General features: G+C 39.8%; 1 protein-coding gene across 2 annotated transcripts; it reads left to right on the plus strand.

Annotated features, from left to right (window-relative positions):
* The first annotated feature begins 1,058 nt into the window (after positions 1-1,058).
* On the plus strand, positions 1,059-16,240 carry gaa2 (alpha glucosidase 2). Of its 2 annotated transcripts, XM_027006149.3 has the most exons (20): positions 1,059-1,215; positions 3,431-4,078; positions 4,212-4,357; positions 4,825-4,990; positions 5,237-5,333; positions 6,056-6,175; positions 6,332-6,450; positions 7,892-8,023; positions 8,130-8,240; positions 8,867-8,980; positions 9,063-9,147; positions 9,242-9,359; positions 9,697-9,830; positions 9,951-10,102; positions 11,568-11,716; positions 11,840-11,981; positions 12,118-12,216; positions 12,819-12,983; positions 14,285-14,431; positions 14,520-16,240. In XM_027006149.3, the coding sequence occupies exons 2-20, from the start codon at positions 3,440-3,442 to the stop codon at positions 14,580-14,582; spliced, it is 2,898 nt and encodes a 965-aa protein (XP_026861950.3). In that variant the 5' UTR covers positions 1,059-1,215; positions 3,431-3,439; the 3' UTR covers positions 14,583-16,240. The 2 variants fall into 2 exon arrangements, with proteins under 2 accessions (XP_026861950.3, XP_081557406.1); XM_081701280.1 differs by lacking the exons at positions 14,285-14,431; positions 14,520-16,240 and having other exon boundaries at positions 11,840-11,965; positions 12,819-12,956.
* The last annotated feature ends 1,405 nt before the right edge of the window (positions 16,241-17,645 follow it).

Raw genomic sequence — 17,645 nt, forward strand, 5'->3', positions numbered from 1 at the left:
TTGTTGGGCTAGGCTGGTAATGCGCCCAGAGTGTTGATCAGCAGGGGCCTGATCACGAGGACAAAGAAGCAGCTCTGGTAAGTCAGCCAAGACACAACCGTGACTCTTCCCAGCTGACTTCTGCTTACTGCCTCTTCTTTACACTGTGGGAAGCGGTATACAGCATGTGTGGTGAAGTGCTTTTGGTGTGCTGTAGCCAGTGTTAGGATAAAATGCAACATCTCTTGACAAGGCTCTTAGATTTTTGAGTGGGCATGTTGGTACAGCCAACAGCATGATTTTCCTCAAGGTGAGAAGTAAACATTCAGAACCAAGGGAATGAGAAAGTGCATCCTTGGCTTCTTAGACACTAACCAAACAACACCTTTGGCAAAAGCTTGTCTGCTGAATTTCACTCTTTCCCTTTCACACTCTGACACTGTGACATTTGTTATGAGTGCAAAGAAAAGCATATATTGGGAGGCTGGAAAACAGCATACTGCACAAAATCTGTAAACAGGCAGTTTATGTTTGTAGGGAAAGCCTGCGTTGTACAGGTACATTCCACGTCTTGTGGGAAAACTAATTTTCATCACAAGAAAATGTATTAAATTATGTCAACTTATCAGTTTCTTATTCAAGAAGATGAGACTTTCTCTGAGTTATGGAATAATAAAGATAACACGTGAATCCACTACGATTGTCTTCTGTACTGTCTAATTATTGGTTCTGTTAGTTGTTGTTTTTTTGTTTTTTTTTTACTCACAGCTGTCAGTCATCTTGGTGGGAAGATGTGAAACTGATAATTGACTACGCGCCTACTTACGCGCGCGATTCATATATAAAACGCTGAGACCATCTGCTGGAAAATCTGGAGTGATACACTGCGTCGGGTGTAACGACAATTTTTCTACTAGCTTTATCTAAGGGAAACAACGCTGTAACGCATGTCAAAAGTAAAAGTCGCTTCTTTGTTTCATTTTTAAATACACTTATTATCTCAATAATAAGTCGAAATAATTATACACGATCCTGTCTCCAGGACAATAGATGGCGTAAGTGTTTGAGGCAAACGCGCGGGACCACAACAACATGACACCCGAACATGCAAACGTGCTAATAACGTGAAATAATTAACGCTCGCTAACGTTAACGTTACAAGACCTCTCTGGCTATGCGGAGTGGTGGTGTTTGCTGCGGCATGTAACCTTTTGCGAATGTGTCTTCAGTCATAAGGTACGCGAAAGTTGGTCTGTTAGCTAGGTTGTATTGTAAATAATATGAATTATATCTAATTGTTCGATTGATGTACCTGCCGGTAGTTAATTTGGTTCTGCTTCTGTAGCTGCATAAGGATACGGTCTGTTGTACTTACAAGAATGGCTAGCTAACGTTAGTTGTAGGGAACATGTAACGCTATTAGTGTTCGAAAAAAAAGCAATACGACAAATATTGTATACTGTAATTTATGTAGAAATCACAGATTTAAATAATGTAATTAGTCAGTCACGCACCACGGCATAAGAAAGTATGAGAATAATGTAGCTTGCTAGCGAGCTGGGTTTTCTAGTTATAATTTACGGTTGACTTATCTAGCAAGCTAGAGACTTGTTTAATGTTGTTACAATTAGAGTAATAAGAGTTCACAGGCCAGTTGCCGTTTGCGTTGATCTAGCTAGCTTAGCTAACGTTAGTTGTTTCTCTTTAGGTAGCTAAGATGGCGATAGATGAGTTTAATCGCTTTGGTGACTCCCCTTGGTCACAACTATAGCTAGCTAGCTACCTAGTCGACCTATAGGTTACATTTGGACAATAAAACAGTTCCTCTACATGGCGAATATGTTTCTTACTTTGGTAGGCTGGAACCGTATCTCGATGAATGAAATGTCGAAAGTAAAATGTCTGATGGTTCATTGTTGGGTTTTTTTGCTATAGAGATTTAAGCGTTAGCAGGCTAGTTAGTTAGCGTTAGCGTACCTAACCTAAGTTAGCAGTCTGGCTGCTGCAGAAGCTGTACCCTTCCACGAAGAAAGAAGAACCTACGGTTTTGTTTGAAATTAACAAAACTAATTGACATTCCTCAATGTGTATTTCATATATAATAAAAATAAGTCTTTGATTTGATTCACGGAAAGCAAAAATAATGGGACCCATAACGTTGCTGCACAACCTTTAGAGGCAATGACTGCAACAAGCGATTTCTGTAGTTCTCGGAGACTTCTGTCAACAAGTAGTTTTATCTATTCTTCCTGAGCAAACTGCAACAGATATCTGAGGGGTGCTTTCTCCAGATTGCGTATTTCAGATGTTTCCTTAAATGTTCGTTAGGATTCCGATCAGGCCATTTCAGAATATTTCGTTTTTGGTTGTGTTTAGGGCGCATTATCCTGTTCGAGGATCAATGAGCTGCGACTAAGTCAGAACTTTGACACTGGACAGTGCTTTTTGTTCCAGAGTGCATTGATGGTCTTGAGATTTCATTGTGCCTTGCACAGATTCAAGGAACCTGTCCCAGATGCAAATTCATTTTTTGGGGTTTTGTTTTTGTTTTTTCCAACAGTGCAGTCCTCCTAGGTCTTTTTCCATGAAGCCCACTGTTGCTAAAAAGCGACGGATGGCATGATCTGACACTGATGTACCTTGAACTTTTTTTTTTGGTTCTGTATGTTCAATCTGGGGCTGATTTTCCTCTTGTGGTCACATTCAGGGAAGTCCCATTAATCTTATACTTAAATATTTGCAATTATAGGAACTGAGCCAAGATCGAAGATGTGACACTAAATAAGAATTTGAAGCATCACTATAATCCAGTTATTTATAATCTTTCTATGTGTACCAAAAAATCTGCTCAGGCCATTTTAGAATGTTTTTGTGGAACAAGCAGTAATTTCTCTTTTCACACTTCCTTTGCTTTACTCTGACATACCAAAGACATGACAGTGGCTTTTAATTTAATCACTTTTAAGGAGGAATGAAGCATTATTTCAGTGAGCTGTAAGGGTTCCAACAAATTGTTTCATGTCTGGATATGTGCCATGCTTAGTCAGTCATTTGACCTTTTCATGTACAACGTCAGCAGTTTATCTGAAATACAATACCAAGTAATAGATGCATAGTTTGTACTGCTCTCTGAACAAATGAGCTGATGAAAGATTGCCTGTTATCTTTTATATTTCAACGCATTAATAAAAAGCTTTCCAGTAAAAATATGTAACTGTAGACCTCTAAATATAGGTCTATGTCTTGTATGTAGTGAAATATATAAATACATTTAGGGGATGTGCTCCATGCATGTTTGCTTTGTAAATGTTAATTAAGCTTTTTCACAGTGAGAAACAATGAGGTTAATTCAGCACAAGACAGTCAGTGCAGTATGAGCAGATGAAGAATTTTCTCCACAAGGGCAATACATCAGTTTAAGGCTAATGCACTGCCTTGCCTTCATCCCCAGCTCCTTGCCATGGTATCTTATAAGAGGCTGAGCCCAGAGGAGGTGCACTTTTCTGGTGCTCCTCTTCTGGAGCCTCCTCCTGATGATTCTGGGAACAGTGCGGTGAGAGCTGAAGATCCAGAGCTTCCTCTGCTAGCCCGGAGACCACAATGTTCCTCCACCACCGCTCTTTTGACCCTAGGAGGGCTTATTCTTGTCGTCCTTGCCATCTGGTTATTGGGAACTGTACTTTGGCTACGGAGTCCTCCTTCCTCAGAAGTCCACAAACCTCTGACACCAGTGGGCCCTTCAAGCCAGACCAGGGGGCAGGGAGGTGGGACACAGCAGCCAGAGGCCTGCTCCCTTATTGCAGAGGCTTGGAGGTTCGACTGCTACCCAGAGAGAGGCGTTGTGGTAACCGAGGAGATGTGTCATGCCAGGAATTGTTGTTTTGTGCATGACTCAAAGGCCCGCCCACCGGGGCAGAACGGAGTGCCATATTGCTTTTATCCACCAGACTTTCCATCTTATGAGCTGGTGGCCATCAATGACGTGGAGATGGGTTATACGGGGAAACTGATCCGTACACAGAAGACCTACTACCCTAAGGACATAGAGACATTGCAGTTTGATGTGCTATACGAGTCCAACAACCGACTGCGCATGAAAGTGAGTGAACTGGGTTTGATTTAGGCTTTTTCCCTTATCATTGACTTACTAGTTTTAGTACTGGCTAATCTAGTAGGATGTTTTTGTTTTGTTTTTTCTCTCAACAGTTCTTACAAGCATCTCTGTATTTCAGATAACAGACCCAGCAAATGAGAGGTATGAGGTGCCCATTGACGTGCCTGTGGTGAAAACAAGGGCTCCAAATCCAATGTATACTGTGGAGTTCATCAAAAAACCGTTTGGGCTCATTGTCAAGAGGAAACAAAACGGCGCTGTTTTGTAAGTGCCATGTCTAAAATGAAAGTTGTGGAAGAAATAAGTTTCTGAGATTTTGGCCAGGGGTTAAGGTAGGTTACTTGATTAGTAATCAGAAGGTTGCTGGCTCAAGCACCACCTCTGCCAGGTTGCCACTGTTGAGCCCTTGATCAAGGCCATTAACCTGCAGTTGCTCGAATTATGTTTAGTCATAATTGCAAGTTGTTTCGGATAAAAGCGTCTGCTAAATGCTATAAACGTAAAATGTAAACATGGATTAATACTAGGACTAAATTGCAATGACAATGCCAAAAAAACTCTCTTTGAAACAAGCATATGCTTTGGCTCTGGGCAACAGGCCCATTGTGGTATAAAGTGAAACATTTAAGAGCTGTTTAGAAGAAGGGGGATCCCTTTGCATTTGCATTAACAAGGCCAGACAGAAGAGGGGCACTCCCTAATATGTGCCTACCATGTAATTTTTCTCTTAGGTTGAACACTACAGTGGCCCCACTCTTCTATGCGGATCAGTTCCTGCAGATGTCCACGTCGTTGCCATCCACTTTTGTCTATGGTCTGGGTGAGCATCGCTCCAACCTTCTGCATGATGTGCAGTGGAACACACTCACCATGTGGGCTCGTGATGCAGCACCTGTGGTAATCACCATTATGATTTCACTCTTATAACCTTGGAAACCCATGGAACTAATGTTATGTTTCAAACATCTTGAAATTGTTTTTCTTGCATAAAGCATCTTGCTCACACAGCTTCTTTTCTCTCAAAACCTTTTCCGCACATACCTTTTCTATGTAATTTTGGTGTAATTACTTGATGGATTTATGGGACTTTTATTTTTGAAAATTACATTGCAAATTCACTTCACTCATCTTTCTATCTCGTAGGAGTTGACTAACCTTTACGGTGCTCATCCGTTTTCCCTTCTTATGGAGTCTGATGGACTGGCGCACGGGTTGTTTCTACTCAACAGCAATGCTATGGGTGAGTTAACCCCCACCCACCCACAGAGAGCTAATTCAATATGCATATCAGGGAAGGAGCCCGGTGGTTCATAGAACTATTGTGTAAAGCTCCCGCCTGCAATATCTTTACAAACTGAAAAGTCACTCCCGAAGTGAATCTGCAAACTGTACCTTGATGGATGGTGGATATTTAGTGTGGTCTATTATGTGGCTTTTCTTCTTTGCCTGGGGGACTGTTGCGATTTGAATGAATCGACCCACAGCACAACATTTTATTGTTTTGATGTTTTCTTGGTACGAGAGCAAACATACTCCAAATCTCTATCACAGTTTTAAAAGAACCTACTGCATTTAATATTTTATTGAATTATGCATTGCTTTTATCATGCAACATGTTATTAGTTCTCCTTAATTAGTGCATTAATATCACAGCAGTCTGCTCTCAACTCAGAATTCTGTGCAATAGGTGTCTCTTGATTTTCAAAGGTTACTTTGTGCTATAAGTAAAAAACACCACACAAACACACACACACACACACATGTGGCTATCCCCAATTCTACTTATCTGCATCTTTGAGTGATGGACTTTGTGCAGTAATACCAGTAAAGCTGCAGTAAATCATGGGGGAAAGGCCTTTCAGTGTTACAGGAGCTGTTGTGCCGTGTTGCTAGTGTATCATAACAGCTAGGAGAGCCTATGTTCCTGCATGTTGATTTGTGAATGCATCCCCCACCCCCCAGATGTTGTTCTCCAACCGGCACCAGCACTCACATGGCGCACCGTTGGGGGAATACTGGACTTGTATGTCTTCCTGGGGCCTGATCCAGCTTCTGTGATCGGAGAGTACTTGGAGGTCATAGGTCAGAATGTTTTTTCCTGCTGATTTTTATTTATTTATTTATTTATTTTTCCAAGCATCAAAACACTAATCAAGTCAGCAAACTAGAAACCAGTCTACGTGATTTATTTATGTTCCCTTTTTCTTTCTTTTTGCCTTGACTGTACCCACCATCTAGGAAAGCCTGCCATGCCTGTGTACTGGGCACTGGGATATCACCTTTGTCGCTGGGGCTATGACTCCAGTAATAAAACATGGGAGGTCGTGAAAGAAATGAGGAACTATGGCATACCCCAGGTATCATTTTTACCAGTCAGTTCTGTTTTTACTAAGCTAAATTGTTTGGGTGAAAGATTGAGTGAGTGTATAAAATATAGATATTTAAAGCACAGGTCCTTCATTCACGAGGCTCAACATAACAAAGCATTCCTCACGCATAATAGGCAATCGTAATATGAATGCTTTGGAGTTTCTTACCCCCCTGAATGTTGTAGTGTTGAGAGCAGGTTTTGGAGCATTTCTGCAGCATTGAATGTTAGCGCAGGACACAATGTCATTCCACAGCATGGCACACATGAACATGACCCATTTGGTTATGATGAGGCATTCTGAGTTCACCATTACTAAAGAGTTGCATTAGTTCTTTGGATGACACCGATTTCCTAACAGTGCATCTTATCTAGTTTACTGCATCCCGCAGGTAGTTTTATATAAGCCAACCACATGCAAGCAATAATATGGTTTAGCAGCACACTCCAGAAAATTTACATATTAAGTAGTAGCTTCAACATTAGAGTGGCCTAATTCCATTTCATGTTCAACTTTATTTGCTTGCTCTGTTGTTCAGATACATTATTTTCATTATTGGCTAGCAGTTTTTGCCAAATATAAAGGCTGTTTAACTGAAGCACATTGGTGGTGCAACAAATTAACTGAAAAAGGATTCAATGTCAGCACGAAAGCATTACATGGACCTGTATTGGTATATGTTAACATTTTGTTTGTTGGAAGTGCATCTTCCATGCCTTAACATAAATTTAGACCTGCCTGCTGTTCTTCCATGATGTTTGCTAATTGTCACTACATTGGTGTCGAGGACAATAGAGCTGATTTGAAATCTGGATCGACGTGTGTAAAGTCTGTGGAATTTGTGCTGCTAGTGTGTGGAGTGCAGTATCATTGAGTTTATACAGCTGAAATGTATCTGACTGATAACCTCTTTCTGATTGTATGGTATATACCTGTTAGATATTTTTACTGGTGAAAGACCCCCAAAGGTTTGCTTGTGAATTTTGTTCTCGCGGCTCCTAACTTGCCAGCGGCTGAGGTCTGTTTGCAGTAGCATTACAGTCCAGCAGGCGGTGCTACATGCTTCTTAGTGAAGATTGCTTATATGTAATAGGTCTCATAAACCAAATAACTGCTTTGCAGAAAGCAATAAATCTGTGGCAGTAAATCGTGCATAGCGTTAAAGCATTAGAGCAGTATATATTTCTGTGATGGCACTGAATAACTGAGAAGAACTGCAAAGGCATCTTGTGCCCAGCCTTTCTCTTTTGTCTGTCTGTCTGTCTGTCTGTCTGTCTCTTCACAACCCATAACTGAGCTCAAAAATAAAGTAACATAGCAAACACCATAGCCTTTTAAATACCCATGTATGTTTAAATGCATCTGGCATGACTTTAGTTGCTAGTATTTGTTTCAGAGTGTTTTAGGAAATACTATTTTCATGTTTTAGGATGTACAGTGGAATGACATTGACTACATGGACAATGCCCTAGACTTCACCTACAACCCTGTGAACTTCTCAACCCTGCCTAATCTTGTGAATGACCTTCACATAAATAACCAGCACTATGTCATGATTCTGGTAAACACACACTTTGATTTACATAACACTAAAACCTCTTTCCTTTTGTTACTCCTCACAGTTTGCATGTATGTATTTACCTTGCTTTGTCTCTCTTCTATATGAGGATCCTGGTATAAGCAGTACACAGCCTGCTGGTTCTTATTGGCCTTTTGATGAGGGAATAAGGAAAGACATCTTCATCAACAACTCCAGTGGAGACCTGCTTATTGGGAAGGTACACAGCAGTAGCAGCAGATGCACTGAAACGCTTATCCATGCTATTGGCAGGCTTATCCATGATATAGTGAAGTTAGAGCATGATATGTATAATCATAAATGAATCAGGTTCAAAAAAGTTGAAGTCTGCACAGGCTTTAGCAATGATTCACAATGTTAAAAGCTTGTAGAAATGGTGCTGCTATGTGTTAAATTATATAACAAGTATGCTTAATGGGTAATGTAAACAAACAGGTAATGTGTAAACATTGCGAGATGAAGAGCTATGGAATCTTCAGATGAAGAGCTACGATAAGGTTAAGCTTCATACATATATGCAGGCATATCTTTGATGACCACTAAGATGCGTGCCAGACAGACATTGTAGGCCCAGTTTTGTTTACTGACAAGTTTACTAAACGAGACATCTGGCCAAACACCAAATGCATTTAAGTCTTTGTTTTCTTGACAGATACAATAGGGGCGCAAAAAATTTCACTTTTAGTAATTCTATCTGCTTCTGAGGATCACGCAGATGCTTTGAAAATAAGCAATCCTGCTCTTCCTGGATACTTTAAGATAGGGCTCTCCTTTCTGGTAAAGTGGGAGAATGTGTCCTGTTTTAAACCTAGACTCCCTCTTCAGGTCTGGCCCGGACTCACGGCTTTCCCAGACTTCTCTAACCCAGACACACATGAATGGTGGTACCAAAACCTTCAGAAATTTCACAGCAAAGTTCCATTCGATGGGCTGTGGATTGTGAGTAAAGATTGGGATCATGGTTACATAATGGCAGACCTGTGCCTATACACTGTGTCTTAATTCTGTCTCCCTTTTCCAGGATATGAATGAACCGTCCAATTTTTTTGATGGGTCTGTGAATGGCTGCCCTGAAAATGAATTAGAAACCCCTCCTTACACACCAGGTGACTTTTTCATTATGTACTGTATGAGCATTTGACAAACAGGGTCCCTCAGCTAAGTCCTTCATGTTCTTTTGGTTGTTTGCGGTTGATGTAGGTGTTCTGGGGGGCACTCTGAGGGCTAAGACAGTGTGTGCATCTGCACAGCACAAAACCACCTCTCACTACAATGTGCACAGCTTGTATGGGCTCATGGAGGCCAAAGCTTCAGCAAGGTACCTCGCACATGCAGACAGTAGTTTCTACACATGTATTTCTATACAGATCTGTATTTCTATATACCAAGGGTACACCTCTATAGGTATCGAGAGTCGGACTTACTACAGGTTAGTGTTACATTTGGTTCAGTTTTGTCATTAATCGAATGAGTTTAATTGGGAGGGATGGAGGGAAAAGGTGAAACTGACCAGTATTTGTGCACGTCCACTGTGATGTGTGTGCCTGCTGTCTCCTGGAATCTTTGAGTGTGTAAGCTAATAGGTTCTTGCTATCAGGGTCTCTGTATTGTTTGTGTGTTTGTGTGTGTGTTTGGGGGCTGTCTGGGTGCATCAGCGCTTTGAAGAGGATCCTGGGGAAGCGTCCATTTGTGATTTCCCGCTCCACGTTTCCGAGTCAGGGCTTGTACTCCGGCCACTGGCTTGGGGACAATAGGAGTCGATGGAAAGATTTATACATGTCCATTCCAGGTAATGAGGCAAAGGAATATGAGAACTCACTCCTACACAGGGCCTCAATGCATCTGAGCTTAATGCAGTGCATGGATGGGTTTATAGCTCGTTGTCTTTTCATCCTGGCTCTCCATGCAGGCATGCTGACCTTTAACCTTTTGGGCATTCCGCTGGTGGGAGCAGACATATGTGGCTTTTCAGACAATAGCACCGAAGAGCTCTGTGTGCGCTGGACTCAGTTGGGCACATTCTACCCGTTAAGCAGAAATCATAACACCAAAGAATCACAGGTAGGGTGGGTGGGTGTGGGGGTGGGTGGGTGGGTGTGGGGATGTGTGTGTGCGTGCACGTAGGCACTTTAGATATACAAGTGTACAATGGATTCGGAAAGTATTCAGACAGCTTGTTGTGTACTTTGTGTTGTGAATTTGATTTTGAATGGATATAATTGCTCATCATAATTGCCCATTATGATGAAGTGAAACATGTTTTTACAGAGTTTTAAAAAATGTTTTAAAAATCAGAAACTCAAATCTCATTCACAAAAGTATTCTGACTATTTATTCAGTACTTTGTCCAAGCCCATTTAGCAGCAATTTCAGCTGCAGTTCTTCTTGGATATGTCTCCGCAAGCATGAATTTGGGCAGGCTATCCCGCTCTTCATAGCAAAGCCTCAAGCTTTGTCAGATTGGCTGGTGAGTGTCTGAACAGCTGTCTTCAGATCTCACCATGGATGTTCAATGGGATTTAAGTCTGGGCTTTGCTAAGCCACTCAAGGACATTGAGACTTAACCTGAAACTGCTCCAGTGTTTTCTCTGTTTGCTTTGGGTCATTGTCATGTTGAAGGTTGAAAATGCCACTCCAGTCTGAGTTTGCATGTGCTTTGGAAGAGGTTTTCTTCCAGAATATTCCTGAAATTGGATGTATTCATGTGTCCCTCAGTTGTTACTAGACTCCCTGTCCCTGTCGTTGAGAAGCACCCGCATAGCATGATTCTGCCACCACAATGTTTCCCTGTAGGTATGGTGTTAGCCATCAAAATGGTTGATGCCACTGTGGTCATTCAAAGCCTTGGATATTGTTTGACTTTGCTGCTACATAGTTAGGTCAAGCTTGTTGATTGATCTGCTATAATATGACCGACAAAGCTAGCTGGTGGATTAGTGAACTAGTTATGTTAAGTGCTAGTCTGAATGAAACGTTTCGTCTTGTATTTCGTCCTATTATGGATAAATGGTTAAGAACTTTGTCAGATGCTGTATATGTTTAGTGTGTATTTTGTTGTGTGATTTACCTTGGACTTCGTGGATTACTTTTTATTCAGCATTGACTGACTACGGGCCCTTTTTAGCCCTAGATGTGTGACTTTCCAAACTATGTCCAGTCACTTCATATTGCAACAGATTGACTCCAACTTCCAGTTCCAGACACATCACAAGGGTAATTGATGCAGATAGAATACATGTGTTTTCATGACTTTGTGTTGTCATTGTTTGATAAAATGATTGATGTTGGTTTTTTTATGCATTCAAAATCCACAACAGAAAGTGAGCGAAGAGTCTGAATTCTTTCAGAATATTATATAATAATGTATATTATATCCTCAAGAACTGATTGAATTTAAAAAACAAACATAACAAGCAAACTTTCTGGAATGTTCTGAATGTTACCAATTAAAGGTTGTTGGTATTTACGTTAGTTGTTGTATGCAATGTTTTTTCCCCCCTGTTGTCTTTGTTGCACTTCTTCGTAGGCTCAGGATCCGACCATGTTCAGTCCTGCAGCGCGCGCAGCAATGAAGGAAGCCCTCCTGCTGCGCTATTCCCTCTTCCCCTTCCTCTACACACTCTTCCACCATGCCCACCTCAATGGACACACGGTTGCCAGGCCTCTGTTTTTTGAGTAAGACTCTCCTGGTTGCCGTAGTCTCACAAACACAAATGTACATGCACAATACACGTCATTAGTCATAGTACATGTAACCTGTGGTACATATTATTGTACTTTGTGTCCATTATCTTACAGATTTCCTTTGGATAACAAAACATATAGTATAGATAAACAGTTCCTATGGGGGAAGAGTTTATTGGTGACACCAGTTTTGGAGCCAGGAGTGGATTATGTTGTTGGCTACTTGCCCAAGGGCGTCTGGTATGACTTTTACACGGTTAGCTGCGTTTCCTATATTTCTGCAATAACCCATACAAATATTGTCTATTGTTTTCTGAAGTCTGTTTTAGAACTGTGAAAGTTTCTATATGTTTTGTTGACCATGTGCATATGTGATTGTGCCTGGAACTCAGGGCGAGTCATTGGTCAGCAAGGGTGAAGAGGTCAAGCTTCATGCACCTCTGGACAAAATCAGCCTGCATCTGAGAGAAGGAACCATCACACCGACACAGGTCAGTGTCATTATAAGTGCTGCCCCTTTCTGTGCCATTATTTAGGGACTTGTTGTTTTGTGCCAAAGATCACTTTAATAAAAACTGACTAATAAAGCCTCAGATCACAGTACACTGCACAGCTTTACATGCAGCTATAGAGAGCAAAGAAATCAGCAGTGCGGAAGTATTTTAAATTATGAAACAATAAGACAATGTGCTTGGTGCAAAAAATTATATGGCATATAGAGTTTGATGTGTGCTCAAGATCCTTACCTAAAGAGTCAACGTGAGCACCAAAGGTTTTACTTTAAACAAAATTATGCATGTGTTGTCAGATTTTTATTATTACTATACATATCACCATTGCGAATGTACCAAATAATATTTTAAAGGTGAGTCTAGAAGTTGTAACTCCTTATATTACTGTATCATGCCTAATGAATAGACTTTCACTATTCTGGATGCGTGATATCAGCGATATTCACTATTTTTCTCTAGCACAGTACTTTGTGTGCTTCATAAGGTTATGGACGTTCATGCGGACAAACGGTTGCGCGTGCTTGTGCTTAAGTTCTGCCAAGAGTGCGTCGTGTTAAAGGGGGTGCGTGTTTGCCTTGCAGAGACCCAACACTACTCTGTGGGTGAGCAGTGGACAGCCCTTGCACTTGATCACGTGTCTTAGTGAAGAGGGCCTGGCAGAGGGAGATCTCTTTTGGGACGACAGAGATTCCCTCGACACATACGAGACTGGCCACTATGCCTATATCACCTTTAAACTGAGAAAGGTATTAAAACTGAAATCCAGTGCTGAAACAAGGTAGTCAGCCTCTACCTGTGAATGATGATTAAAAAAAAATACCAGCCATGTTTTATGCATAAAAAACAAAAATTAAGGGATTAATTTAATAAGTTGTGAAATATGAAGGTCAGTTCAGAAAAGGAAGTCTAGAAAGCAACCCAGAGAAGTTGGAGATGAAATAAAAAATGTAAATTGCGAAAAGGGTAAAGGCAAATTATTCAAAGCAAAAACAACAGTATGTAAGTGTTTGGATGTCCCATTGAGCATTGGCTCAATTATCAGGGAGCTGAAGCAGAACCATTAGACCACCCAGACACTACATAGAGAAGCTCATTCCTCAAACATCTGTGAGCAAACAATAAGGGGATTTGTGAGAGAGGCAAAGAAAGTAGAAAGAAACAAATTATGGTGGTGGTACCATCACACACATACTAGGTATGCTCTTATGCAAGCACTTCATATATTGTTAAAACGGAAGCAAGAATAGATGATGGGAAAAGCCAGAGTAACAGCAGGGAGTAACAGTAACTGTTTCAGATGTAAACATCTCATAAAGCTTGGGAGAAACTTCATGTTTCAGCAGGACAATGATGGTAAATATATGACTGTATGAACTGTCATTGGACAGGTTAAAAAACAAAAACAAATTAGGGTACACGTCTTAGTGGCCTGCGACGCCCTGGTATTTAAATATTAATCCAATTGAATCTGTGATCATCCAACTTGAACAACCTGGAGCAGATTTCCCAGGAACAAAATCACTTCTGAACAGTCTGCAGTGATGTATGCTAAAAAGGTTTAGTTACTGCTGCAAAAGGTGGCTTTTTAAAAATATTAAAATGTGAGGATTGAATAATTGCAAAAAAAAAAAGCATTTTTGTTTTATTTCCCGTAAAATATTTTTTGTGTTTTTTTTTTTTTTTTTTCTCCCCATGTAACTTTAATTTTTTATTTCAGAAATTAAGAAATAAAATTCAGTTTGTAATTGAGTAAAATTAGACAATTAGTCAAAGGTGTGAGTTCTTTCGCTTGGTACCATATTGAGTAAAATGGCTGTATGTGTTTAGCACAACAATTGTTATTCTACAACAAAATTGAACTTATGATCCAGATCTATCTGAGAATTTTATGTTCTTTATTGTAATTATTATTGCACTGTTTAATAGATCTACAGAGAGGCAACCTATACTCACCCCTTCTATAAACTTCACCTAGCACCAGTGTTCTAAAATTATGTATGAAGTTTTACCAGAGAATACTTATGCATACATTCACCATGTTCCTCAGAACACAATGACCTCAGAGGTGGTGCACAGTGATGTGGAGGCCACGTACATCACAGTGGAGATGGTTTCGTTTTATGGTGTGAACACCAAGCCGAACAGTGTCATCGTGAACTCACAAGAAGCTGAATTCAGCTACACAGCCAATCAGGTTCCAGATCCTAAAGATAAGGCTTAAAGATCATATGAACCTTTTTACTGTAAAATCAGGCATAATGTTTTTCCCTCTGTTTCTCTAGGTGTTGACTGTAGAAGACTTGGGTCTCAACCTTGGTCAGAACTTCACCATCAGATGGATGTAATCTGAAATGAATTGGTGATTAGAAGGTAGAACCTGGAATCCATCAGCATCTTGGGACATGAGGTTCAAGTGCTTGGTCTGTATCTTCTGATTGTAATGCCTCATAGCTGAAATGTGACTTAAGTACACTTGAGAACAGTGATTGACTGATCGATAGGTTCAGTAACAGTAAATTTATCTCTTGGAGATGATCTCAAACGTTCAGATTAATAAGTCTGATCACTGTTGGTCTTTGTAATTTCTGGTTTTACTGTTTTTCTTTTTTACTTGAAAACCAAGAGAAAATCTGTGAATGGTACTACATACTAGTGTATTTGACCTAACATATATGTAGGTCAAGAGAAACATTTATCTAATGACTATTTATTATTGTCCTGGCATTCAGGGGAGGGGGCTTGTGCAATACATTTAAAGGGCAGCAAATGACACTTCTGAACATGTGAAATTTCGTGTCTAATGACTTTGTAACCAGCCTTGTTTTCCAGGCATATGGGTTAGTTGCTTCATTTACAGAAGAATCAGAGTATTGGATCATATTAACAGCCAGAGGCAATGATGTTACCATCATTTTACACTGCTGTTTGTGTAATCATACTTTTAGGAGAGTTGCTCTGAGTTGTCCCAGACACTCATAATTACATGCTGTTGGATTGGATCATGGTAGACTGTATACTTACTCTTTACTTAAGCTTAATTGCACTAATGTAACTAATGTATAGATGACAGTGTACAACTGTTGCATGTTTAAATGTCATCAATGCCAGTGGCTTACAGTTTGTCTGGGAATGAGCCTGTGAACCATTTAAAATCAACAAGGAGAAGGACTGAAAATACATGCAACACGTTGGTGAGAATTTCTGACATTACATATTTCATCATGAAACACTGTGCAGTAGTTTGAAAGGCTTAATAAGGGTGTGTATTTAGGTCACTTGCAAGAGGTCTCAGCTTACATAGCACATTGTGCCTTATAATGCTTCAAAACTGATTTACTGTGAAGTTGCTTTATTTTGAATGTACAAAGTGGAGAGCTGCTTCTAAAATCACAATTGGGCAGTCTGCTACACCTAAATAAGAATATCTTGGCATTTAGATTGAAAAATTACTGTGCATGCATGCATGCATGCATACATATATATACATACACACACCAAATTAGGATTAAACAAAATGCACGCTTCATATTATTTGCAAATCTACTAATTTCCTCTTTTACATTTATTGGGTTTACAGTGTTGCAATACAGTGATTAGCCTCAGTTGTGATGTGCTACATTGTACTTCTAATCACTTAGTAGTGTGTGCATGTTTTCAGACTTGATTATTTTAGCTTTGAAAATCTTTAAAGTATTAAAGGGTAGAGAGTAATATGCATTAAGGCTGTGTTCCCAAAGATTCCATTTGAATTTTCTGTTCTATATGTTCTTGCTGTTTGATTGTATTTAAATGTGATCTTGTTTAGCTCCAGCAAAATGCACTCCATGTTATGTACCTTTTGTGTATCTCTCCACCTCACTGGATTAGCATGTGAAAATGCTGAAAACATAACCACATCTGTTCTCACATTCATCTCTCAAGATTGATATTTTAGTCAAATAGTGAAATTTGTTCTGATGACCCTAGGGTGTGTTGTTCAATAAAACATGCCTTGCTTAGCCTATTTAATTAGTATGAACTGTTGTGATTTGGTCTTTTTAACCTAGCATACTCAAACCCTGTAATTGTAACATGGAATAATGTTAGTAAACCCCATTTTTCCAAGTAGCTCCATATAAGCATTCTGTTCCACAGAAATTTGTTGGAACAACAGTGTGGTCTGTGTGCCTTGCTCGAAACTGGCAAGAGGAATTGTGAGAGCAAGTCATGAGTAATAGTTTACTGGAATACTCATAGGAGCTCTTTAAAGGAACAAGCTGGGATTCAAATATACTGCAAAGTTAAAAGACAGCATGATGGCCTGGGAAAATATACAGCTTGTTAAATTATGTGAGAATGGGGCCAACATTTTGATTCTAAAGGTCTTATCATGCTCTTGCACAATAAGCTTCAAGATGTTTAGTGACTAGCCCTGGGCATAATCCTGGGCTAAATTCATGTCATTTGCACATATCTCTCAACACAAGTCACTCAAACGCATATGTTAGCTCTCAGTTAAAAAGCCCAACAACTGTCAGTCAACTAGAGCCCATTTAAAAGACTACAAGTGCTGGCCAAAGTGCTGTATTCACGCAATAAGGAAATGTAAGTACAAATGAAATGAACAGCAAAAATAGTACAAGGATAAAACCAACGAGTAAAACCGATGTAAAGGAAAGTAAAATCAAAGTATTTTTACCTGGACATGCAGCTAAATGCTATTAAAAAAAAATTGAGGATGTGAAAAATGGGAATATAAATGTTCTTAAATGAGACAAAACCAAGAGTGGATGATATCCTTATGAAAACATAAACTACCACTGTGGCAACAACTGAAATGCTTTAGATTTTGGATCAGAATGTAGAGTGGCAACAGCAAGTGATTGGAGGATCTTAAAGCTTGTGAAGTTGAATATGGGTGTGGGAGGATGGAGATGTAAGTTGAAGAAATGCCAGTGAAATCTTAAAATCAATTCTGTCATGGGTAGCCAGTGAAGGGAAGCCAGTACATGTGAAATGCTCTTCCTTTTGCTGGTCCTTGTTAAAAGCCTAGCGCCATTGTTTTGTGTTGTTAATTGATGTATGTTGTTTATGCGACACGTTCTCTTGAAGGTATCTGCATTTACTGTTGTGTTCAGACATGCTAAACTAACCTGAAACTCAAACAACCTTTCCTGGCAAAAAAAAAAAAAAAGCAGAATTGCTGTAAAAAGATCCCACATCAGTTTGAACACTCTGCCATGTGTACATTGTATTTGACATCCATATACCCGTTACATGACATTACATGAAATATCACTCCCTTAAAAGGAGGTACACCACTAAACATTCTTTCAAGTTACCCAGCATATAACTGACATTTCCACTGCCATTGAAGAAAGCTTAGTAACACACTTTGACCGACCAAAGTGTGAGACACTGTAAGACAA

This window comes from Electrophorus electricus, chromosome 18, assembly GCF_041902795.1.
Source record: "Electrophorus electricus isolate QZ-2024a chromosome 18, ASM4190279v1, whole genome shotgun sequence".
NCBI lineage: Eukaryota > Metazoa > Chordata > Actinopteri > Gymnotiformes > Gymnotidae > Electrophorus > Electrophorus electricus.

Excerpts from the sequence above, each read along its gene's own strand:
- gaa2 (XM_027006149.3), top strand. The coding sequence starts at position 3,440 with ATGGTATCTTATAAGAGGCTGAGCCCAGAGGAGGTGCACTTTTCTGGT. Across the intron at positions 5,334-6,055 it reads ACTCAACAGCAATGCTATGG|ATGTTGTTCTCCAACCGGCA; the intron begins GTGAGTTAACCC and ends CCCACCCCCCAG. Across the intron at positions 12,984-14,284 it reads TCACCTTTAAACTGAGAAAG|AACACAATGACCTCAGAGGT; the intron begins GTATTAAAACTG and ends CATGTTCCTCAG.